Here is a 27,101-nt window from a genome sequence, read left to right as displayed (position 1 = left end):
TGAAGTTTAAATGCTGATAAGCAGCATTTATCTAAAACCTTCAGCAAGCATATGTGATAGGGATAAGCTAAAAGCACTCTCACTAACATCAGAAACAAGGATGCCCATTATTACCATATTATTCGGTATGTATTAGAAATGTTCGCTTTAGCAATAAGAAAAGAAAAAGAAATGGAAGGAATTGGATCAGACATCAAGGTAAAAGAAAACTATCATTTTTTGTGTATTGCATATGATTTATTTAGAGAATCAACTAAACTATTTAAAATGACAACTTACCAAAGTTACAGGTTGTAAAATAAAACCACATAAATCATTGGCACTTTATATGTTATCAACAAAGCCCAGCAACAAGAGAAAAAAAGAGAAATTCTATTTAAAATAATTGTAGGCAATATAAAATATTTGGGAGTCTACCTGCCAAGATAAAACCAAGAACTTGTATGAACACAATTACAAAACACTTAACACATAAATAAAGTCTAAACAATTGAAAAAAATATAAATTGCTCATGGGTGGGCTGAGTTAATATAATAAAAATAACAGTACTACCTAAATTAATTAAAAGTACTGCCATACCAAACTGCCCAAATATTATTTTAATGAGATAAAAAAAATAACAAAATTCATCTGGAAGGAAAAGAGGTCAAGAATATTAAGGGAATTAATGAAAAAAAAATATGCAAAGAAAGGTAGCTTAGCTATTCTAGATCTAAAACTGTATTATAAAGTGGCAGTCAATAAAACTATTGATACTGTGTGTGTACATATTATATACATATTTTTTCTGAAAATTTCCTGATTAGTTACAATAAAAGATTTAAAATAAACAACATCCATTTTTCAGAGATAATAGATTGCACATTCTAAGTTTTGTAGTGTTTACCTAATCTAATAAGAAATTATCCCCCTGTGAATGAAGTAGGGATTCTCCTAGTCTCCACATTAATAGAGGCAAGCTACAGCTATAACTTTTATTTATTTTATTTTTATGGTATGGTTTCTCGGAAGCATTTTACTTAATCAAAATAGTTTGGTCTCAGATTTTGCTACTGTGAACACACTACTTTCTAACTCTGCAACTTCATTACATATCAGAAGGAACTAGACTGCATCCTCTTCCTGTCTTCCCCCTAGAGGAGCTTTTTTTTAAGCTTTTAATCGGGATTGTTGTTAAAGGAAAATAAACTTTAACCTATACTAACCAACTCTTTTCTCCTTTTCTGTAAAATGATTAAGTTGGATAGTTCTCAGATTTATCATGCAGTGTCTCTTTGTTAGCCATGCATTTACATTTGTTGTTCATTCATTTCATTCAAACTCCTTAACCAGGCATTTAAAACTTTTCATGGTCTGGTGCCAATCTAATTTCAGACTAATTTTATATTATCATCCTTCAAAAACATTGTTCAAATTACAGTGGCTTCCCTGAACATGGCATTTCATTTCCTAATACTCTCCACATCTTGAATGACTAATTTCTCTTATTTGTGCCTCTTAGAATTCTTAGCTTCAGGTCCTTAAGATGTTTGGGGAGTGTTTCCTGATTTCCCCAGCTTTTATTAGTACTTTCTCTTTCCTCAAATTATTTTTTACTTTTTTGGGGTTTTTTTGTAACTTTTGCCCCCTAAATGTAAGCACTTTGAGGCTAAAGACTTGTTTTATTTTGTCTTTGTATTCCCAATGGCTTACACTTACTTAGTAGATGCTTTGAGACATGTTTGTTGAATAAGATTGAGTTGAACCATTTTAAAAAAAATATATAAAGATAATCTGGTTTACGAATTATTTCTATCATTAACATTGCATTTTAGCTGGATCTTTAAAGAAGATAAATTTCAGCAGTCATAGATATATGTGTCAATATAATTTCTATTGCAGTGTAATTGCTATCATTTCAAAAGTATAGTTTGAATTCTGCTTTTCCTTAAATTTGATGCCATATATCTTTCTTGGCTGAGCAGATTTCCATATCTTGACCAAGGTTTAGGAAGCTAGAGATTTCTGTTTTTCATATTATCTTTTTCCCTAAACTTGCTCTTTTTTTTAGCTTTACTATTTCTGTATGTGGCAGTACATTCATGCAGTTTCCTGTTTCACTCAGGAATGAGACTTAGATTCTTGGATTCATTTCCCTCATATTCATAATTTCGTTACCAAATGTTGTATATTTGACTTCAATAACATTTCTTCCTCATTACTACTCCCTAAAAAGCTCTCATTGCTATCCTGATGACTGCTGGCTTATAACATATATTCCCAGCTTCTCACCTTCCTTTTTTACAATCTTTTCCTTATAAATTTTTATTATCCATAAAGTGGGCAATATAGGCATATTATTTATACATACTTAAAAAAAAACCAAAACCAGTGATTCTCTGCTGTTTATCATATTAAGAATCTCTACAATCTGATACTGCTCTACCTTTCCAACTGAAACAAGGTACAGTTTATTTGGTATAGAGAGGAATCCATCTTGACTGAAGTATAGAAGTATAAAAAATTGGAACTTTTATTAAAACACAAGCTTTGTTTTTCAACCTGTTATATTCTTTAATTAACTTTTAAAGCCCAATTCAAACACCATTTCTTTGACACAGCTGTATTTCTAATTCCTTACATATTTTTGATAAGAGACTTGTCAGTGATATTCACTAAAATTTTTTCCCTAATAAATTGCTTCTTTTTCTAGCTGCACTGACTTTTCCGTGCAAAAACATTACATAATTGAGTCATGTCTTACCATTTGTTATTATCCCAAACTTCTGCTTCATTAAAAATTCTTTTCTTATCCTTAGTTGTTTACTCTGATTTTTCTATGCTGTGACCTTTTATATTTAGATTACTTATATACTTGGAATTTACTGTAGTACTTCATTTAAAATGTTAATCTAAGTACAGTTTCTGCCAAACTGCTTTCTGGGCTTCCTAATTGTTGTTGAATAGAAACTCTTTATCCCATTCATTAATGTTCTTGGGTTCATTGAACACTAGGACTACTATATTAAGTTCTTCTGAATCTTGTTTACCTTGCCAGTTCCATTAATCAGTCTTTCTATTTTTAGATTTATACCAAATTGGTTTTATGATTACTGCTTTTTAATATAATTTGAGATGTGATAATATTAGAATGACCCCCTTAATTATAATTTTTAGATAATTTCTCTTCTGATGTGCCTCTTACATATTATTTTGTGTATATATGTGTGTATATATATATATATATATATATATATATATATGTGGAAATATTCCTATGTATGTCATATTGAAAATTTTTAAATTAAAACTGAGTTTATTTTAATAAAGGAAGTGACAACATTCTAGATAAAGCGCATTTTTCCTCTTGTATGTAGCAAGCAATGTGTGTTCTGCACACAGTAAGTATTTAATAATTGTTTTTAAAAGTGATTTCATGAAGAACATAAAATTATTACAGTGTCATTTACATTACAGTATCTAGTATAGCTTTTATACAGATTATATGTTTAATAAATATTTCTTGAGTTGATTGAATAATTACTTAATTACAAACACAAGTTTAATGGCAATATATAATTTTTAGAATAGAAATATAAAGAATGAAAATCAGAATAGACAATTCTTTAGTACTCTCATGTACCAGAATTTTTATATTGTAAACAGATTATTTTTATTTATATAATTATATATTTAAAATTTAGTTTAATATATTTAATTATAATCATCAGTTTCTTTATATCTAATATCCATTGATTGCTTCTCTCATCTTTTCCTTATTTTTCTTAAACTTTAACTAGACTTACTACATTCCCTCAATCCTATAGCTTTACATATCTTTTCTAGATCTTTCTTTCCTTTCTCAGTCAAACTCTTAGAAGAGTTAATATAGGAAGGCAACTTATGTAGGGGAGTGGTGACTAAAGAGAAGTGTTTTGGCAGTGTTGGTTTGGTTACTTTTTTTCAGAACCAGAGATAGTAATGTGGGAAATGGTGAAGGCTGTGTATGAAAAGAGGTGGGTGAGAGAAGCCCAGCATTAAAAGAATACTACAATGGGTATCAATCTGAGCCAGAAATGGAGAATGTCTGAGGTCCAGGTTCTAGGGCAAGAGTTTAGAATATTGGGTTGAAAACAGAAGATGGAACACAGTGGCATGGCTAGAAAAAGTCAAATCAAGAAACATTTATTAATCACTAACCATGTGCCAAGCACCATGCTAATGCTCATAAATCACAAAATTCCATTTTCAAATAAACAAGTAGTTAAGGGATATATTGCTTGACTTTTCTCAGAATTTAACTCAATAATTTTTAGTATATTTTTCTGATTTATTTTAATAAGAGTTGCTAGTACTTTAATAAAAAAAATGTGTAGAATTTGCAAAAACTTAAAAAAGTATGAGCTTTTCAAGTAGTGGACAACAATTTTTTTTTAATTTTATTTATGTAACACCTACAATCTCAAGGTATTTTCTGTCTCTGAACCCATTTTATCTTCATGCTTTATTAGCTCCTATTAAGAAAACATAAAGTTTAAATTGACCATGGACTTGGCCTCCTTTGTTCTAGATAGTCAACGTCTACAGTTGGATTTACAGAAAATGGAACTCCTAGAGAGTAAAATGACAGAGGAACAAAGTTCTCTAAAATCTAAAATTCAGCAAATGACAAAAGATCTGGAGACATACAGTGATTTACCAGCTTTGAAATCATCAGGTGAAGAAAAGAAAAAGGTAACAAGGCAACATGGTTTTCTAAAATCAGAATCTTAATTGTTTCTAATTTGGCCAGTAATGTTCCCACGTAGATCTTCTAATATACACTATAAGTATGTTGCTATAAATCCTTTTCCTACAATTATGGATTTCAAGCAGTAAAGAACCTTGAAAAAACATATAATCTAATGCCTTCATTTACAAATGAAGAACCTGTCTGGCAAGAGTTGCTATGAGGGTCAAATTACAAAAAAATGCAAACTTTAAGCAATATATATATATATATATATATATATATATATATATATATATAAAACAACACTTACTTGTTGTAAAACTAAGGTCCAAAAAGGGGAGTGGCTACAGGTATTAAAAAGTAACAGAATTTGAATACAGGTGCTTTGAGTCTTAAATTAGTGTTATTTGCTTTAAGATGTTTCTCAGTTCATATTTTAACACATTACTGGAATGATTATTACTATTATTTTTTTTGCTGAGGCTATTGGGGTTAAGTGACTTGCCCAGGGTCACACAACTAGGAAATGTTAAGTATCTGAGACCAGATTCAGGTCCTTCTTATTTCAGGGCTGGTGCTCTATCTACTGTACCACCTAGCCGACCCACAAACCTGAGTTCAAATAGTAAGGAATTAGATTGGATATGAAAAAGTAAAACTGGGATGCAAAAAATTTTACTTTTTCCTATATATAGTTTATCTTCCTAATTAATACACACACACACACACACACACACACACACACACACACACATATTCATTGTACTAATAAATACTTGTTCAGTAGTCACAAAAAAAAAGAGAGAAGTAAGCTTTCTACTTGTGATTCTAGGCCAATAATGACATTACCTACTATGCATTAGTTACTATAATAAATATTGAGAATACAAAGAAAGACAAAAACAGTCTCTGCCCTCAAGGGGCCCTCATAGTTCTTTTATTTTTATTTTGATCCGCATAAAGAGTTTTGTTTCCTCATACTTGCTATATCTAGCATTTCTAGTACAATTTTAATTATGATGATAATAATGAATACTCTGATCTTATTGGAAAAGGTTTTGTTTATCCATTACAGATGATTCTAACTTTTTATTTTAGATGGATATTGTCATTTTGAAAAAATCTTCATTGATTCCTGTGCTTCCTAGTAGTGGTGGTGGTGTTTTTTGTAGGAATGAGTATTTTGTCAAATGACTTTTCTGCATCTATTAAAATAATCATATGATTATTGTTTATTTTGTTATTAATATGGACAGTTATTCTGCCTTTAGCTTTCTTGATACTGAGCCAACCTTTCATTCCTGACAGAAATTCCACTTGGTCAAAGTATATGATATTTGTGATATATTGCTGTAATCTACTTTCCAGTGTTTTACTTAAATTTTTTGTAATAATATTCACTTGGAAAATTGGTCTCTATTTTTCTTTTTCTGTTTTGAGTCTCTCTTGTTTAGGTATCAAGACATAGAAGGAATTTTCCTGTTTTTCCAAATGGATTACATAGTATTGGAATTCATTGATTTTTATATAGGTTTGGCAGAATTCACTTATAAATGCATCTGGTCCTGAGGTTTTTCTTTGTCAGAGATGGGGTTACTTAACTATTCTGTTTTCTCTTGTATTAATCTGAGCAATTTATATTTTTTATAAATATTCATCCTTTTTGTATTGTTAGTTTTGTGGGCATATAATTGGACAAAATAGCCTCTAACAATAGTTTTTATTTTATTTTCATTAATTGTGAATTTTCCCTTTTGATGCTGGTTAGTTTTTTTTTAATAAAATTAGTTTAATGTATATTTCGTGGGTTTTGTCCTCATAAAACCATGTACAAGTTTTATTGAGTATGATGTCGTAGGTATTTTTTTACTTTCAATTTTAGTAATCATTCATTTTTCAAGATTAGTATTTGGTATTCATTAGGTAATGTGTTGTTTTTTCTAGGTTTTATTGTTGTTGCATGTCCAGTTAAGTTAATCTGCTTTTTTTTGTTGATGTAAATATTTAAAGATTATAAATTATCCCTAAGTAGGTATTTCTGTTCTGGATATATGGATAAAAAGCCATATAACTTGGAGACTTTAAATATTTAGCATAGCATTATATATATATATATATTTTTTTTTCCAGTTACATGTAAAACAATTTGTTTTCAAAACTTTGAGTTTCATATTCTCTCCTTTTCCTTCTTCCCCACCCTACCCTCTGCCCATTGGCACATGTGCAGTTATGCAAAACATTTCCATAAAAGTCAGGTTCAAAAGAAAACATAGATCTTCTCCCCCAACCCCCCCCCCCCAAAAAAAAAAAACCTTAAGAAAAATGAAGTTTTTAAAAAAAAAGTTTGCTTCAGTCTGTATTCAGGCCCAATCAGTTTTTTCTCTAGGTATAGATAGCATTTTTCATCATAAGTCCTTCAGAGTAGTCTAAAATTGCTGAGAATAGCAAAGTCATTCATAGCTGATCATCCCATGACATTACTGTTATTTTGTAGATAGTCCATTTCATTTTGTATGAGTTCATAGAGAACTTTGCAGGTTTTTTTTAGAGCATCTCGTTCATTTATTTTTTTTTATAATAGCTTTTTATTTTTCGAAATATATACAAAGATAGTTTTCAAAATTCACCCTTATAAAACCTTGTATTCCAAATTTTTCTCCTTCCCTCCCCAGTCCTCCCTCTCCTAGACAGAAAATAATCCAAGATACATTAAACATGTGCAGTTCTTCTAAGCATATTTCTACATTTATTATGCTGCATAAGAAAAATCAGATCAAAAAAGAAAACAAATGAGAGAAAAAAAGAATAATGACAACCAAAAAAAATGGTGAAAATATGATCCACATTCAAGCCCCATAATCCTTTCTCTAAGTGTAGATATCTCTTTCCATCAAAAGTCTACTGGAATTGGCCTGAATCACATCATTATTGAAAAGAGCCAAGTCCATCACAGTTGATCATCCCATAATCTTGTTGTTGCTGTATACAGTGTTTTTTTGGTTCTACTCATTTCACTCAGCATTAGTTAACATAAATTTTTCCAGGCTTTTCTGAGATCATCTTGCTCATCATTTCTTATAGAACAATAATATTCCATAACATTTCATATATGATAACTTATTCAGCCATTCCCCAATTGATGAGTATCCATTCAGTTTCCAGTTCTTTGCTACTCCAAAAAGAACTGCTACAAACATTTTTGCACATGTAGTCCTTTGCCCTGTTTTATGATCTCTTTGAAATAAAAGCCCAATAGAGGCACTGTCGTGGATCAAAGGGTATTGACAGTTTGATAGCTTTTTGGGCATAGTTCACAAATTGCTCTCCAGAATGGTTGGATCAGTTCGCAACTCCACCAACAGTGTATTAGTGTCCCAGTTTTCCCACAGCCCCTTCAACATTTGTCATTATTTTTTCCACATCTTAGCCAATCTGAGAGCTGTATAGTGGTACCTCAGAGTTGTCTTAATTTTCATTTCTCTATAAACTTAGTGATTTATAATCAATAGACATTTTTTCATTTGACTAAAATTGGTTTTAATTTTTTCATCTGAAAATTGTCTGTTCATATCCTTTAGCCATTTATCACTTAGAGAATGGCTTGTATTCAGGTAAATCTGAGTCAGTTCTCTATATATTTTAGAAATTAGCACTCTTGGATGTAAAATTTTTTCTCCAGTTTTCTGCTTCCCTTCTAATCTTGGCTGCATTGGTTTTGTTTGTACAAAACCTTTTAAATTTAATATAATCAAAATTATTCATTTTGCATTTCATATTGTTCTCTAATTCTTCTTTAGCCATAAATTCCTTCCTTCTCTACAGATCTGAAAGGTAAACAATCCCTTGTTTTTCTAATTTGCTTATAGTATCTCTCATCTTTTATGTCTAAAATCATAAACCTATTTTGAACTTTTCTTGGTATACAGTGTTTGGGGTTAGTTTAAAATGCCTGGTTTCTGCCATACTATTTTCCAATCTTCCCAGCAATGTTTGTCAGTGTTTGTTCTTATCCCTGAAGTTGGAGTCTTTGGGTTTAATCAATTGTGTCTTGTGAACCCAACCTATTGTACTGTCCCACTACTCAATTTCTTAGTCAGTACCAAATGGTTTTGATGACTACTGCTTTATAATATAATTTTAGTCTGATATGGCTAGGTTCCTTCATTTACATTTTTTTGCATTTATTCCCTTGAAATACTTGACCTTTTGTTCTTCCAGATGAATTTCATTATTATTTTTTCTAGCTCTATAAAGTAAGTTCTTGACAGTTTGGTGTGGCACTGAATAAGTAGATTAATTTAAGAAGAATTGTCATTTTTATTATATTAGCTCAATATACCCATGAGCACTTGATATTATTCTTCCAACTGTTTAGCTCTAACGTTGTGTGAAAAGTGTTTTGTAATTATGTTCATATAGTTCCTGACTTTGTCTTAGCAGATAGACTCCCAAATAATTTTATATTATCTACTTTTTTTTTTTAATGGAATTTCTCTTTCTATCTTGCTACTGGACTTTGTTGGTAACATATAGAAATTCTGATGATTTATGTGGACTTATTTTGTATCCTGGAACTTTGTTAAAGTTGTTAATTGTTTCTAGTAGTTTTTAATTGATTCCTAGGATTCTCTAAGTATATCAACTCCAGAGAGTGATAATTTTGTGTCCTCATTACCCACTCTAATTCCTTCAATTTCTTTCTATTCCCTTACTGCTAAAGCTAACACTTCTAATATATTATTGAATAATAATAGTATTAATGGGCAACCTTTTTTTCACCGTGATCTTATTGGGAATGTTTCTAGTTTATTCCATTTACATATAATACTTTAAATGCTACATTATAATTTTAAGTTTTTAATAGGAATGGGCATCAAATGCTTTTTCTGCATTGATATAATTGATATATTTTTGGTTATTAATATAGTCAATTATGGTTATAGTTTCTCTGATGCTGGATCAGTGCTGAATTCCTAGTATAAATCCTACTTGGTTGTAATGTATTATCCAGATGATAACTTGCTGTAATCTCTTTGCTAATATTTAATTTAAGTGTTTTTTATTGATATTCTTTAGGGAAATTGGTGTATAATTGTCTTTCTCTGTTTTGACCTTTTCTGGTTTAAGTATTAGTACCATATTTGTGACATAAAATAAATTTGGTAGGACTCTTTCTTCTCCTGTTTTTCCAAATAGTTTGTATAGTTTTGGAATTAATTGTTCTTTAAATGTTTGATAGAATTCACATGTAAATCCATCAGACCTTGGAGATTTTTTTCCTAGAGAGTTCATTAATATCTTGTTTAGTTTCTTTTTCTAAAATAGGACTATTTTAAATAATTTATTTCCTCCTTTGTTAATCTAAGTAATATATATATTATATATTATTAATATAATATGTTATTATATATTAGGAGCAAAATAGCTCCTAATTATTGCTTTAATTTTTGGTAGTTGTAAGTTCACTCTTTTCATTTTTGACACTGTTAATTTGATTTTCTTCTTTCCTTTTCCTAATCAAATTAACTAAAGTTTTATCTACTTGGGTAGTTTTCATAAAATCAGTTCCTAATTTTGTTTATTAGTTCAATAGTTTTTTTACTTTCAGTTTTATTAATCTCCCCTTTTATTTTCAGAATTTCAAATTTGGTATTTAATTGGGGGGTCATTTGTTCTTTTTCTAGCTTTTTTAGTTGCATGCCCAATTCAATTATCCTCTCTTTCTCTATTTTATTCACGTAAGCATCAAGAGATATAAAATTTCCCCTAAGAACTGCTTTGGCTGCATCCCCTAAATTTTGGAATATTGTCTCATTATTGTCATTCTCTTGGATGAAGTTACTGATTATTTCTATGGTTTGTCATTTCACCCACTCATTCTTTAAGATTGGATTGTTTAATTTCCAATTAATTTTTGGTCAGTTTTTCCATGGCCCTTTATTACATGTAGTTTTCATTACATCATGATCTGAAAAGGATTCATTTACAATTTCTGCCTTTCAGCATTTGATTGTGACATTTTTATGCCCTAATACATGATCATTTTTGTGTAGGTGCCATGTAGCACAGAGAAAAAAGTTTTTCTTTCTGTCCCCATTCAATTTTGTCCAAAAATCCATCATACCTAATTTTTCAAAAATTCTATTTAAATTCTTAACTTCTTTCTTGTTTATTTTGTTGTTAGAATTATCTAGTTCTGATAGAGGGAAGTTAAAATTCCCCACTAGTATAGTTTTGCTGTCTATTTCTTCTTGCAATTCTCTTAATTTTTTCTCTAAGAATTTGGATAATATATCACCAGATGCATGTATTTGATATTGATATTATTTCATTGTCTTTGTTTCCTTTATCAAGATGTAAATTCCTTCCTTATCTCTCTGAATTAGATCCATTTTTCTTTTTACTTGATCTGAGCTCAGGATCACTATCCCTGCTGTTTTTTGTCTTTTTTTAATTTTTCTTAAAGCATAATAGATAATGCTCCAACCTTTTGCTTTTATTCTGTATCTTTCTCTCTGTTTCACATGTATTTTTTGTAAACAACATATTATGGCAATCTGGCTTTTAATCCAGTCTGCTATCTGCAGATTGGGAGAGTTCATCCCATTCACATTCACAATTAAAATTAATAACTGTTATTTCCTGCCATCCAGTTTTCCCAAGATATATTTTTCCCTCCTTTCTTCCTTTCCCTCCTCACCAGTGTTTTGCTTGTGACCATCACCTCCCTTAATCTGTTCTTCCTTGTCAAAACCCCTCCCCCATTTCTTGTCTCTTTTCCTTTCTACTTCTTCTTTCCTGTTTATTTGCTTCTCTCTTCCTTTCTCTTTACCCTTCCTACTTCTTTATAGGGTGAGACAAGTTTCTATATCAAACTAAATAAGTGTGATATTCCCTCTTTGAGCCAAATCCGATGAGATTAAAGTTCAAACAATACTATCTACCCCCTTCTTTCCCTCAACTTTAATAGGTTTTTTTTGCCTCTTCATGTGATGTAATTCATCTCATTTTATCTCCCCATTCTTCTTCTTCCAAGACAATCCCTTTTCACCCCTACTTTCTTTTTTATATCGTACATTATTATACCAATACTCTGTATGTGTTGTATATATGGGACATATACATATCATCTTCTCATGTAGAGATGTAAACATTTTACCTTTTTAAAATAAAAAAGTTTTTTCTTTCCCTTTTTACCTTCTTATGCTACTTTTAAGTTTTGCATTTGAAGATCAAATTTTCCATTCAGTTTTGGTCTCTTCAAAATTAATTGAAAATCCCCTATTTCATTGAATGTCCAACTTCTTTCTTTGAAAGAAAATGCTTAGTTTTTCTGAGTAGTTGATTCTTGGCTTCAATACAAGCTCCTTTGCCCTCTGGAATATCATATTCTAGACCTTTTGATTCTTTAAAATAGAAGCTGCTACTACTAGCTCATGAGTAATCTTGATTGTGGTTCCTTGATACTTGAATTGTTTCTTTCTGGCTGCTTGCAGTATATTCTCCTTGATCTGATAATTCTGGAATGTATTTTTTCCTTGGAGTTTTCATTTTGGGGGTCTCTTTCAGGGGGTGATTGATGGATTCTTTCAAAGGCTATTTTATCCTCTGAGTCTAGGACATCAGAGCAGTTTTCATGATTTCTTGAAAGGATAGTTTTTTTTGTTTGTTTTTTGTTTTTTGCTTTTTTATTGTAGCTTTCAGGTAGCCCAATAATTCTTAAATTATTTCCTGGATCTGTTTTCCAGGTCAGAAGTTTTTCCAATGACTTATTTTATATATATATATATATATATATATATATTTTTTGGTTTTGACTGATATCATTGAGTTATTCACTTCCATTTGTCCAATTTTAATTTTTAGTGAATTATTTTCTTTAGTTAGCCTTTTTTTTTACCTCCTTTTACCAATTATACTTTTAAAGAAGTTTTTTTTTGTTGTTGTTCAATGGATTTTTTTTTTTCCAATTTTACCAATTCTGTTTTTTAAGGAATTGTTTTCTTTTTCCATTTCACCAAATCTATTTTTAAGAAATAAGTTTTCTTCAGTAAATATTTTTCCCCATTTCACCAAATGTATTTTTTGGAATACTGTTTTCTTCAGTCAATTTCTGTATGTCCTTTTTCAAATTCTCCTGCAAAGGTCTCATTTCCTTTACCTATTTTACTTCTAACTCTCTTTTAAGATCCTTTTTTGAATTCTTCCAAGAAAACCTTTTGAGTTGGTGACCAGGTCATATCACCTTTTGAGGCCTTAAATGAAATTGTTTTGTTTTCAGCGTCCTCAGTGTTTGAGTTATGTTTTTTCTTGTCTCTGTAATAACAATCTATAGTCAGAAGTCTTTTTGCTTTTTTTATTCATTTTTAAAGGTTGAGGAATTCTCTTAGGACACAGGAGAGATTGTCCCAAGCTTTTTCTACAGATAACAGAGTTTTCAGGATGTGCTGGTGGTGCTGCTGGCTTACCCCCTGTGTTCACTTGACCTAGCCAAGTTAGGTAAAGGTTCAAAGGCTCACTATTTGTCTATTATAGTTGCATTGGAAGCCTCATACCTAGTCTGCTGATCCACTGGCCTTCTCAACCAGGACAGAGAAGCCAACATTGCTGTACTTTGGCTAAGAGCCTGGCACTGTATTTCACAGAGCCTCTCCTCCTGGGGTCTCCTGCACCCCCCCTGTATTAGGCCATATCTCCCCTCCCCCTGCCCAACTGAGACAAACCTTTCCTGAAGTCCTTGCATAATATCTTCCACTGGAAATTTGTTACACTTCAAATATTTGTGGGGTTTATCACTCTAAAAATCCATTCATAGGTTTGATCTAGGGTTGATTCTGAGGGAAGCCAGGAAAAGCTCAGGCAAAATCCTGTCTACTCTCTGCCATCTTAGTTCTACCCTTCACTCATAATTTCTTCTAGAACAATAGTATTCCATCATATACCACAATTTATGCAGCCGTTCTCTCTCAATTAGTTGTTAGGACATGAACATCCTCTCAATTTCTGATTCTTTGCCCTTTTTCTTTTAAAAAAAAAAAATCTCTTTTGGGATTCATGCCTGGTAGTGGTATTTTTAGGTCAAAGGATTTGCATGATTTTATAACTCTTTGAGCCTAATTCATATCTTTTGATTATTTATCAATTGAGGAATGGCTTTTAGTATAGCTTTTTTTTTTTTTAATTCCCTATTTGTACAATAAACTTGAAAAACATCCACCAATAGATTTCTAATACAAAGGAAAACAGAAAAAAAAGGACTTCCTGTGAAATACTATGAAATCTATTTTATAGCTTCTTTTCTTTCCCTTGATATTTGAAATGTAACATAGGACTTCCAACACTGCCCGACTACTTTGTGTAGCAGGCTTCTTTATTCTTCTAAGCTTCTTTATACTCTATTCCTTTTTCTTAAATTGTTCCTTGATTTTCCCTTTTCTTTATTTTTCATTGGTATCACTATTTTTTTTAAGGTTAGAAGAGACAGATGTGTTTTAAAGCTGTAATGGCAAAGGAACTAATAGACGAAAGATGAGAATAATGGAAGCATAATTAAAGTTGTAATCTGATAGAGAAGATGAGAAGGAATAAATTTAAGAGCACAAGAAGGAACACTTTATTGTAAGAGACTAGGAGAATAGGAAAAAGTGGGGAATGATGTACAGGAGTTTTGAGATTAAAAAAAGATAAAATAGCCTGTGTCTAATGTCTTAACTTTTTGTAGTAAAATGTAAGTGGAGGGATATGTGGAAAGGGAAGGTGTCAAAAATTTAGGAGGAAGAAACATTTGGAAAAGCTCTTATCATAAATGAAATGAAATAGGAAATAACTAAAAGATTACCTCGGTCAAATGAGGGCCCAGATGAAGTTTAATAATGTAAACTTATCCAATATGACTTCCAGCTCAAGGTAAAGGTTTGGCAAAAGATACCAAAGATATAAGTTTAAGAAATTGTGGAGATGCCTCTTCTAATAACTAATCCTTATGGTATCTTGACCATTATTATTATTAATTATATTATTATATTGATAATTAAATATTATTAAATAAATTAAGTAAATATTAATATATTATATAAATATATTGAGGGGTTATTGTCAGAAGAAATATCATTTTTTTATTATTAAGAAAATGGAGGATTTGTAGTTAATTGTGAGATCAAATTCAGATCCTATGTGTGAGTAAGGTACAGTTTAGTTGTATGTTATGGGATTTGAAGATGTTGATAAATTGGGAAACTGGAGATTTTGAGGGAGCTCCAGTATGAATTTTAAAGTCATCTAATACAAGGAAGGGCAAGATTTGGAAACAGTGACTTTTTCCTTGAGAAAGGAAGGAGTGAGATCTGGAAACCAGTATATAGTAACCACCATATTTGAAAAGTGTGATGTTCTTATTTGGGTTTTCTGGAGGTCTCTGGGGCAGCCTTCTTTTCAGTTGAAGTAATTACCACAAGAATAGCCAGGGGTTTAAGTCCAAATCCTTTATTATCTCTTTCAAAGTCTTGTCTCTTTTCCTGGGGCCCAGTTAGCTTTCTTAAAGGCTTTCCAGAGTCTTGGTTTCAGGGGAGAAAATTCAGGAGGCCAGGCCAGTCACCACAAGGCTGATGAAGATGGAAATGAATCTCTCTCTCCTTGGCTCTGAGAGCTTAAGGTCCTGTCTCCAAGTTCTCTTGTCTTCTCTGCCTCTAACTCTGGCTGAGGCTCCCAGCTTATATGCTCTACACTGAGTATAAACCAATCATTATATCACTAGGAAATTTGTTGTAAGATTAAATCAGTCATATTAAACTTAGAGAACTATTAAGCACCATGATAAACTAGATAACCATCAATTCTACTGAATTAGTATCTTGTAAGAATCCTTGTTATTTTACAGAAGGAGGAAGTCTTTACTGTTATTAGCAAAATGAGCAAAGGGAGAGACTGGAAATGGTAATGAGAGAGCAAAAAACATTGCAATTTCTCATACAAAACCATTATGTAGAGGGTGTGCATCCATTGTTAGATAGTAGATAAGAGAAAGAGGAATGAAGGGAATTTAGTTCACTGTGGAATGGAACTTAAATGGATTAGATTTGGAGTGAATGGGAATGAAAGAATGAAAGTAGGGATGAGAATAGTTTGTTGATAATAGAGGGATAGATAATATAGGATATAAATAATAGATGGTGGGAAATTACTCACCATAGAGATAGTAGTGGGTGGCAAATCAGTTCTAATATTATAGCTTAGAATATTATTGGCAAGCAAGAGTCAGGGCACTAGTCCTTATTCACTTCACCTGTTAATTTAGGCAGCATAGACAATGTTGTAACCAGGTCCCCAGCAAGCAACATGTGCTGGTCAGGAGCTAGTATATTTTGGGCTTCCACTACTCATGGATCATGGTCAGTGATGTAGCCATAATTAATATCACTATACTGTCATATTTTTATAGTGATTAGTCAAATGTTGATTGTATATTTTCCCAGAAACTCCAGAAAGCAAGAACAGCATTATCAAAACGCAGAAACACATATAAGAAAGTAATGGAGAAGCTAAATTCTGAGTATGAGACTTTAAAGACTCAATTACAAGAGAATGAGACGCATTCTCAGGTAAGAAAAAAAAAATCTTTTAGTATTTAATTTTTCATTGAGAGGGAAGAGTTGGAAGCTAATGTATAACCTGATTTATTTCTAGATGGTTTATCCTGCTTCTTCCTCAATTCAGAAGCTAGGTCCCAAACCAATACTTTTCCTATAACCTTAAAAGAAAAGCTTTCTATTTTGTATTTCTTTAATATATTTAATATGTATTATTGTATACATTTGTTATCTGTATATATGTCTTTTCTCTTTGCCAGAATGTAAGCTTTGTGAGAATGTTGTCTTACATAAATTTTGTGTTTATCCCAAGACGTAATACAAAGTAGTCTCTAAATAATTCAATTCCTCTACTCTCCTCCACATCCAGATTTCTACAATTTTTATTCACAATTTCCTATCACCATTTAACAATAGGTTTTGGGAAAAAAGATTATCTTTAAATTCAATCAATTTTGTCTCCTTAAGACTTTATGTTTATTGCTTTTAAATTTTATTCTGGCTCTCTGTTGCTCTTGTATAATTTTAAGACAGTCTTTAAATCTCCCTTGCAAGTCCCATTTTCCTTAAAACTCTTCAACAAGAATTTTCCTTCCAACCAAACTAGTTTCTTACTGTCACTTTCATAAGTGACTGAATTTTTGCTGTTGTTTAAACTCTTTATTCTTTTTCTTTTGCTGAAATTATTTTTTTTATCTTCTTCATTTTAAGTTCCAAATTCTCACTTTCCCTTTTCCCATTCCCCCACATATTGAGAAGAAAAGAAAAGTAAAACCCATTGCAAATATGTACACATGGGAAACAAATTTCCACCGTAGACATATTTGTTTTTGTTTGTTTGTTTGTTTGTTTGTTTGTTTTTTAAAGAGAAAGAAGGGGCAGCTAGATAGCACAGTGGATTGAACACTGGAAGACCTGAGTTCAAATCTATCCTCAGACAGTTAACATTTAACTAGCTGTGGGACCCTGGGCAAGTCATTTAATTCCATTTGCCTTGCAAAAAGGCAGGGGGGGCGTGCAAAAAGAAAGAAATAGAAGAAAATGTTAGAATAACATTTTTCTATCAGTAAGTAGAAAGCATATTTTATTATGAGTCCTTTGGATTTGTACTGAGTTATTGATCGGAATTATGAAGTCTTTCACACTTGATTTTTACAATATTGTTGTTAGTGTGTAAATTGTTCTTCTGGTTCAGCTGCTCACTTCATTTTGCATAAGTTAATATGTCTCCCCAGGTTTCTCTGAAACCATTCCTTTCATCATTATTATTATTTTTTTAATTAAAGTCTTGTATTTACAAAACATATGTATGGGTAATTTTTCAACATTGACTCTTACAAAACTTTGCGTTCCAAATTTTTCCCTCCTTATTCCCAACCCCTCCTCTAGATGGCAGATAGTCCAAAACATGTTAAATATGTTAAAGTATATGTTAAATCCAATATATGTATACATAATTTTACAGTTATCTTGCTACACAAGAAAAATCGGATCAAGAAGGAAAAATAAACCAAGAAAGAGAACAAAATTCAAGCAAACATTAACAGAAATAGTGAAAATGCTATGTTGTGGTCCACACTCAGTTCCCACAGTGTCCTCTCTGGGTGTTCCCACAGTGTCCTCTCTGGGTGTAGATGGCTCTCTTCATCACTGAACAATTGAAACTGGTTTGAATCATCTCATATTGAAGAGAACCATGTCCATCAGAATTGATCATCATATAGTCTTATTGTTGCCGTGTATAATGATCTCCTGATTCTGCTCATTTCACTTAGCATCAGTTCAAGTCTCTCCCGGCCACTCAGAAATCATCCTGTTGGTCATTTCTTAACAGAATAATAATATTCCATAGCATTCATATGCCATAATTTATTCAGGTATTCTCCAACTGATAGGCATCCATTCACTTACCAGTTTATTGCCACTACAAAAAGGGCTGCCACAAACATTTTTGCATATGTGGGTCCCTTTCCTTCCTTTAAATTCTCTTTGGGAGATAAGCCCAGTAGAAACACTGCTGGGTCAAAGGTTATGCACAATTTGATAACTTTTTGAGCATAGTTCCAAATTGTTCTCCAGAATGGTTGAATCTGTTCACAGTTCTACCAACATGTATCAGTGTCCCAGTTTTCCCACAACCCCTCTAACATTTGTCATTATTTGTTCCTGTCATCTTAGCCAATCTGAGAGATGTGTATCTCTCACTGGTAACTCAGAGTTATCTTAATTTGCATTTCTCTAATCAATAGTGATTTGGAGCACCTTTTCATGTGACTACAAATAGTTTAAATTTCTTCATCTGGAAATTGTTCATATTTTTTGGCCATTTATCAATTGAAGAATATTTCTTAGAAATTTGAGTTAATTCTCTATATATTTTGGAAATGAGGCCTTTATCAGAACCTTTGAGTGTAAAAATGTTTTCCCAGTTTATTGCTTCCCTTCTAATCTTGTCTGCATTAGTTTTGGTTGTACTAAAACTTTTTAGCTTAATATAATCAAAATTATCTATTTTGTGATCAATAATGATCTCTAGTACTTCTTTGGTCATAAATTCCTTCCTCCTCCACAGGTCTGAGAGAGAAATTATCCTATGTTCTTCTAATATATTTATAATATCATTCTTTATGCGTAGATCATGAACTCATTTTGACCTTATCTTTTTCTTAATTTTAAAATTTTATTTTATATATATATATATATATATATATATATATATATATATTTTTTTTTTTTTTTTTTTGCTGAGGCAGCAGGATTAAGTGATTTGCCCAGGGTCACACAGCTAGGAAGAGTTAAGTGTCTGAGGCTAGATTCGAATTAAGGTCTTTTTGATTTCAGGGCTGGTGCTCTATCCACTGTATCACCAAGCTGCCCTGATCTGGCATTTTTTAAAAGGCCAACTCATTTTTCTTTTCATATACATGGCTATTATTTTAAAAATATTTTCCTTTTGAAAATTAAGTACTCATATATACACTGAATTATTAATACCAGTATATTTTATCATAACAAATTGTGGTACATAAATGTAATGGGATATTACTATATTGTAGGAAATGAGGAATGTGAAGAATTGAGAGACATATGAAGCTTGTATTAAGAAATGCAGAGTTTAAGAATCAAGAAAACTATGAAATGATTGTAATAGTGCAAATAGAACAAAACAACTGAAGATTGTATAATTTTAATGACCAAGGTTGGCTCCAAAGACTAAAATAAATTCATTTCTCTCTCTTCTTTACAAAAGTGGGGAAATTATATGTACTGTCAATGCAAATGATATGTTGGTTGATTTGATGAGCAAAATAACAAATGAATCAAATAATTCATTTGATTTATTCCCTATTTTTATATCCTTTGTTATGGGTTGGCTTGTTGGGGTCCTCAGCTAGTGCAGGCCTGCTGACACCAGCTGGTGTCTGAGCACTTAACCACAATTATCGTCGCCTCTACAACCTTGGGAAGACAGACATCTCTGGATACAACAGAGCAGTTCTGACACCCTGTATGCAGTTAAAGAAGCTTTATTGCTTGGTTACATCATCTTGTCTCTCCTCCTGCTTCCTCTCTCTCCCTCTGTTGTCCTGTTCTTATACCCTTCTCATCTCCCTTGCCAACGTGCCCCAACAACAAATATGTGTTTAGCTTATGTATCCAGGAGCCCAACTCCTGAGACGGTGGGGGCGATCTCGATCTAGTGCATGTTCGATGCCTGTCCTGGCGTGTCTACAGGGTGTGTATCCCGGACCTTTACCCAATGAGGCAGAACTCACACCCAAGGCCTCAGCATCCATTCCCAAGAGTGAACTGACTGAGATCCAACCAGCCACAAGGGTCAAGTTTAGACAAGACTTGTCTTTGCACAGACTTGTTGCCTATACATATGGGACATTGTGTACAAGGTACATTATGAAAGGTCTCAAGATTGATGCAAACTCTTGTTTATTCTGTTCCCTAGCATTGGCTCACCATTAAGTGGAAGGGAGAGAGAGATGTCTTTGGAAATGAAGGTATTTTCAGGGTGTAGTGATGCATATCCATAAACCTTACTACCAGAGAGGCTGCTGTTCAGAACTGGGGATATAGGAAAGAGAGAGGGGGTTGGAAGGAGTTGTGTAAGTAAGAACACTCAGAGTGAGATTGGGAGACCCAGGTCTATTTTTTTTTTTTTTTTAAGGAAATGAAGTTGACATAAAACAAAAGGTATAAATTAAATGTATTTTTAAATACTAAGCATTTTTATACCATGCTTTTGCTTAGAAAAACTATTTATTTATTTAATATGTCTCATAAAGGAAAAGCCTGATTCATTGAATAGATTTTTTGAAAAACCAATTTTAATACTATACCGGTCAAATTGTTTTCTGAGGAAGCAGCCATCAATATAATATTCACATTAGCTTCCTGTTGATGCTGAAATTATTGAAACAAAGCCAACATTTCACTAGCCCTCTTATAATCTTCTCTTGGCAGCTGTCTTCTTATCGCAACTTCTGTCTTCAATCAGGCAACTCAGCTCTGGAAATAAGGAAATTTCTCCTTTAGAGCTGAACCTTTGACAATGTTAGGATGTACTATCTTCTGAGGTATTAAGACTTCACAAATTCTAAAGGAGAGATATACAGGATCAGACAAAATACTGAATTAAAGAGCTAGCAATGTACTCTTCTTAAAGATCTCTTCTAGCTGAATGACCTCAAGTTTCTCACTTTACTTGCTGAAGACTTTTTTTCATATAAAAATGCATAGATGAAATTATTTCTAAAATCCCTTTTGGTTCTAAATCATAATCTTTATTCTAACTTTTCTGATTTTATAAACAAGGAAACAGAGATCCAGACATATGAAGTACTTTGCCCAAAGTCACAGTTACTTTGTATATGAAGTGGGACTAGAACAGAGATCCTTTAGGGTTTGGGGGTTTTTTTTCTGAGGCAATTGGGGTTAAGTGACTTATCCCAGGTCACACAGCTAGGAAGTGTTAAGTGTCTGAGGCCAGATTTGAACTCGGGTCCTCCTGACTTAAGGGCTAGTGTTCTGTCTACTGTGCCAACCTAGCTGCCCCTCCCTTAGCTTTTTTATCCAGTATTCCTTGCACTAACAATTCTTAGCCTATTGTTCCATATATATGTTTGAATTGCTTCTTATTTTAGAAGTGAGAGATAACAGATTGTAAGGATCTGACAGTTTACATCTACTTTGTTAGAAAATCCCTTTGTTTCAAAAACAAACAATTGGAATAAAAGTTGTTTTAGAAATCAAATGCATATTTGTACATTTATATTCCATTATTTATTTACACTGGCGTTATCAGCAAAATTTCATACCAGGACTTGGTAAGTTTTAAATTGAGGATTTTTTTCCCCTTATCCTCATAATGGATTGTTGAGTTTGAGAACTTACTAACAGTTTTCTTTTTGTTTTCAGCTTACAAATTTGGAGAGGAAATGGCAGCACCATGAGCAAAATAACTTTGTGATGAAAGAATGTATCCTTTAAAAAGCTACAATAAAATTGCCTGGGTGATTTCCTCAGAATTTGTGTCACAGACATCCCATGAAACCATACCAAATACTGCAATATACTGCTACTTCAGAATTGGAACTTTGTGTGATGAAATGCTCTGGACACAGCTGCCATCATTATCCCCATTATTTCTGGTAAGGAGCAAGGAAAACATAGAAGGGAAAAGGTCAAGGAAGATAGCTTTAGGACGGGCTAAAAAAAAGCCCCAACCAACTCTGAACCTTAAAATCTTCTCAATTCAGAACTGGAATTAGGCAAGACAGGCCCAAACAGGAGTCAACCTCCAGGTGCTGTAGGGAAAAGACTGAAGAACAGTTAAATATGAACATATTTTCAGTGTCAGAAAACTCTACTTTCTATGGTATGTCAATGTTTTGTAAAGCCATTCATGGTAAAGGAATGCAGTTGTTGCACTTTATTGTGTTTCTGTTCTGGTTAAGTAAGTTCAACATATATTTCTTTGTTCTTTTTATTTAATAAGCTAACCTAGGGGCAGCTAGATGGCCCATTGGATAAACACCAGCCCTGAAGTCAGGAAGACCTGAGTTCAAATCTGATCTCAGACACTTAACATTTGCTAGCTGTGTGACCCTGGGCAAGTCACTTAACCCTAATTGCCTCAGCAAAATAAAATTAATTTATTAATGAATAAGCTAACTTATTAAAATAGCATAATTTTTAAATGTCATTTCTGATTTTTTGTAGCATTCATAGTTCTGATTTGATTAGGTAATATGTGTGGCTCAGAATGGTGAGTGGTCACCATTTAATAAAAAAAGCTGGAGATATCTCTAAAGAATAAAGCAAAAGTTTATTGTACGTTCTTGCAAGAAGCAGGCATCCTTCCAGTCAAGCAAACAATTGAAGGGATGAGGCACCTTTTGGGACAGGTTTTACACTTTAAATATTCCCTAACACAAATACCCCCTCTTACCACTGACCATCATCCTCATTGGCTGAGGGTCTTACATTCTAAATACAAATTTGAACTTGACCAGTAAGTACATAGATGCCCATGTTTGATTGAAGTAGGGAGAAAATGTTGTCATGGGAGGATAGCAGGAAGGGAATTTATGTATGCCCTTGAGTCAATGCTTAAGGACTTTCAGGCCTAGTCCAACTCTGAAGTAGATGAAACCTTACTCGATTTTCACAACTATTTTGAGAGATCTCACCCCATTTCGTTCAGTCTCCCCTCTTATTTGTACACTGAGATCTCTCCAAATTTTTGTAACATAATTTCACATTCCTTTTCTAATTCCTCATCCCCTTCTGGCTCCTGTTGGTCTTCTTGGGGCACTGGCTCCCACCTTTTTAACACCAATCTAATCTAATCATTCTGGATAATGAATTTTGGGCTATTCTAGTTATCAATCAGATCTAGTGCCTTAGCTGTCTGATTGGTGATAATCTCTACAACTGCTTCAAGTCTAATCCTATTTAACATATATATTGGGGTTCTGTATCCCCAATTTCCATCTTGAGCCCAGGTGGCTGGCCCATACTCTTTAACTAATTCTTTCTGGGCACCAGGTGTCACCCAACCATTTGCATCTCCAGTCTGAGTAATGGAAGTATGTAAACTCTGTTTCCCTCTTCCCAAATCATCAAACAACTGAATCACTAAATATGTCTGCCCATTCAGGAAGAAAGAAAAAATTTTGTGCATTGTGAGGTTAAGGTGAAATTCCTAGGGGAAAATATATTAGCTCCCAAACAAGTGAAGAGACCAAAGTAATTTTTAAAAAGAAGAGTGATACATAGATAATTACAATGCACTGGGTTTAGAGATTGTGTTCCCATTCAGTGGAGGCCCCCTCCTCAAATGTAATTTGAGGTCTCCCTTATCTTCAGCTGTTCACTCTGATAAAGGTGATGCCACGGGTCCTTTTGTTCTGGTATGGTGTGCCCAGTCTCGTTCCTGGGTCCAAATTGCAGTGTCTTAAGGTCAGTATCACCTTGTAAGGTCTGTCCCAGCATGGAGTCAATTTCTCATCCTTCTAGGATCTAATCAAAACCCAATCTCCAACCTGAATTCTATGAACAGGGAAACCTAGAGGAGGAGTCTGAGCTATTAACCCTTTTTGTTGTAGTTCTTGTAAATGTTGTACCAATGATTTAACTTATCTCTTATGAAATAAATCCTTTGTCCCTAAAGTAGGGTCTCAGTTTCCCATATAAGAAGCCTGGAAAGGATAGACCATACAATAATTCATAAGGTGAAAGCCCAGTATCTCTTCATGGCTTGGTGTTGATTCTGACCAGAGTAAGAGGAAGGCATTTAAATAGTTGGGTCTCTAAAGATAATTTAGTCAGTTGCTGTTTTATTTCTTGATTCATCCTTTCTACTTCCTCAGAAGAGGGAGGATACCAAGTGATTTCTAAGGCTCTAATCAGATTCTGCAATACTTGGGCAGAAAAATGTGTTCCCTAATCCGATTCTTGTCCTCTACACTACACCATGTCTGGGAATAATTTATTCTAATAAGACCTTACTGTCGAGACAGTTGCTTGGGCTGAGGGGGAATGCCTCCACCCATAAGGTCAGATGGTCCGCTATGACCAGCAAATATTTGAGGTGACCCACTGGTGGCAGCTCAGTGAAGTCCCCCTGGATACTTTGGAAGGATCTGATTCCAGAAGTCGCCCCCCTTTCAGGATCTGGCATTGAGCCAGTCCTTTGACAGTTAGTCCTTGGACAAACAAGGCAGCCATCCACCAGTTGTCAGGCCATAGTATATAGACCAGGGAAAACATACCTCGTCAGTACAGCATCACACAGCTTTTGGACCTCCCAATGACTGCCATGGTGCAGTTGCTGAAGGACCTGCCTCATACTTGCTTTGGTCAGTACCTTTCTGCCATCAGGTAAGGACCATTGTCCTTCCGAGTTCTCAACTGCTCTGAGAGTTGAAGCCTTCTCTTTTTCCTTCTGGGCAAAACTGGAAAAGGGCAGACTAGAGGGAAGTACAAATGTCAAGGCCATTATATGAGTAATTGCCTGGTCTCCCGGTTCCCTTGACTTCCTCATCTGTTAATCTATTTCCCCTTACCTCAAAAGAATTTCCCATCTGATGTCCCTTTATGTGTATTACTGCTACATGCCTAGGAGGCAGAATGTTTTCCTGTACCTCTCTCTGACTAATGTATGGTAGACCAGTTCTTTACCTTTACTATTTACAAAACCCTCATTCTTCCCAAATTTTCCAAATATATGTGCCACACCTTCATCCAATACACTGAACCACTTAACAGAAGTAGGAATCCAGCCCCGAATAGTATATGGGTCTGGAAACAGGGTGGGAAGCTAACACGATTTTGTTAATCTCCCTTAGATTTTGAACTAACCTCTATTTCCCATCCCTCTTCTTGATGGGAGGTATGGGTATGTTGAAGAGTGAAATACAAGGTTCTATTAGTCCATTTCTCAATAAGTCTTGTATCACAAGCTGTAAACCTCTTATTCCTTCTAATGAAATTGGATATTGTTTGACTCTTACCACATCCCTATGGTTTTTCAAGTGATTTTTATTGCACTATGTCTGCTCTGCCTAGATTGTCAGCTCCTGTCCAAACCTCAGTTTATCCTAGTCTACTCTTCTTCATTCATTAGTGCCATTCTACTGGGATATATGCTGGGTCCATGTGGAATCAACACAATTTCTAGTTTAGTTATTAAATCTCTCCCCAGTAAGTTTACTCCTGCTTCTGAGATAAGCAAAAATCTGCCCATTGTTTCCCCTTTCTCCCATGTAAATTTCACAAGGCATGGTCATAGATACAAGAAAAGTTTCTCCTTTAACCCCAGAAATCACCAGGGTCTCCTTAGATAATTTAACCCCCTCAAGCAAACAGGTAACTGAAGATCTCCATGCTCTGCTGTCTACTAAGAACACAAGAATCTCCTGGTAGGGTCCCACCCTTAAATTTACCAAGGGTTCCAGGTGAGAATCGTTCAAGAACCCCTGACTTCCCTAATCTTCCTCAAACTCAACAAGGGAACATATCTGCTATTCCATCCTCTGCTGGGGGTAGTCTTTTTGGATATGCCCTACTTTTTGACATACCCAACATGTCAAAGGCTTTCTACTGTCAGGAACAGCAAGCTTCCTTTCCCTTCCTGAATATCTATCTCCTTTCCTTAGGGCTTTGTCCTGTCGGCTTTTCTGCCTTCTTTGCAATTCCCTTTATCGTCTGGACTAAGATTTTGGCTTTGTGCTTTTGTTTCTTGGCATCCTTCCTAACATAAACCTTGGTGGCCTCCTTCAATAGATTGGAAAGGCTCTTATTATTCCATCCTTCTACTTTCTGTAACTTTCTACTGATATCTGGCCATGCATTGGTCACAAAGTGCAATTTCAAGATATCTTCTATTCTTGTGTCTTCAGGGTCAAACACAGAGTACTTCCTCATGCTCTCTTTTAGTCTATTTATATATTAGGCTGGTGACTCGTCCTTCCCTTGAATCACTCTAAAGGTCTTTTTCTTGTTCTGTGCTTTTGGTACTGCATTTTGAATTCCCATAATTATCAGTTCTCTAAGATTCCTCATACTTCCCCAATGTATGGGGTTATTGTGATCACAATTCAAATCTACTAAAGGGTATTTCTGGTCACTTGGGACTACTACTGTTGCTGGAGGGTGTCTCTTGTCCCATTCCTTCATAGCTGCTCCTCTAATTAGCTGCCTCTCCTCTTGTGTGAAGAGAGAATTCAAAATAATTCAAAATAAATTCTCCCCAAGTAAAAAGATTAGGAACCAGGAATTGATCAAATTGTTCTGCTAACCCGGTGGGGATCTTCTATTAAGGGCCTCATTTCCTTCTTAAAGGTCCTGACTTCTGTGGTGCTCAGGGGAGCATTCACATATCCTATATCTCCCTGAGCCAAGGGAACTTCTCTTAAGGAATACAATTTAGGACTTGGGGGTTTTAGGCTCTAGAAGAGGGTAATTTTGGATATCCCTTTGAATTTGTTCTAATTCCTTCCTTAATGAAGCAAATGGCCCATTGTGGGGCCTGGGTGGGGTTAATTGAATTAAGTCCTCCTGTGCCCTCAGGGCCCCTGGAGGGACTGATTGAATTAAGACCCTTGCTGGTCTGGAGGACATGGCTTTCTGAGGTGGGGCTAAAGTATGGAGGAGGGAGAGATTTGATTCTTTCATTCTTACTCAACATTATTGGGCAGGAGAGCCATAATCCAGCATATATGGCCTCCTCTGGATTAACAGATTCTTTATTATTAACATATGTAGTGTTCTTTGGTTTTCTGGAGAT

General features: G+C 33.7%; 1 protein-coding gene across 4 annotated transcripts in view; it reads left to right on the top strand.

Annotated features, from left to right (window-relative positions):
• IFT74 (intraflagellar transport 74) overlaps window positions 1–27,101 on the top strand; it is a 229,399-nt gene that overhangs the window by 200,075 nt on the left and 2,223 nt on the right. For all 4 annotated transcript variants that reach the window (XM_031943358.1, XM_031943364.1, XM_031943353.1 and 1 more), the window contains 3 exons: window positions 4,551–4,714; window positions 16,184–16,309; window positions 21,728–21,788. In XM_031943358.1, coding sequence (XP_031799218.1) covers window positions 4,551–4,714; window positions 16,184–16,309; window positions 21,728–21,788 — 351 coding nt within the window. The remainder of the gene's footprint in view (window positions 1–4,550; window positions 4,715–16,183; window positions 16,310–21,727; window positions 21,789–27,101) is intronic.

This window comes from Sarcophilus harrisii, chromosome 1 (assembly GCF_902635505.1).
Source record: "Sarcophilus harrisii chromosome 1, mSarHar1.11, whole genome shotgun sequence".
Taxonomy (NCBI): Eukaryota; Metazoa; Chordata; class Mammalia; order Dasyuromorphia; family Dasyuridae; genus Sarcophilus; species Sarcophilus harrisii.
The sequence above is the reverse complement of the archived record's forward strand: the minus strand, read 5'-3'. Positions and strand labels throughout refer to the sequence as shown.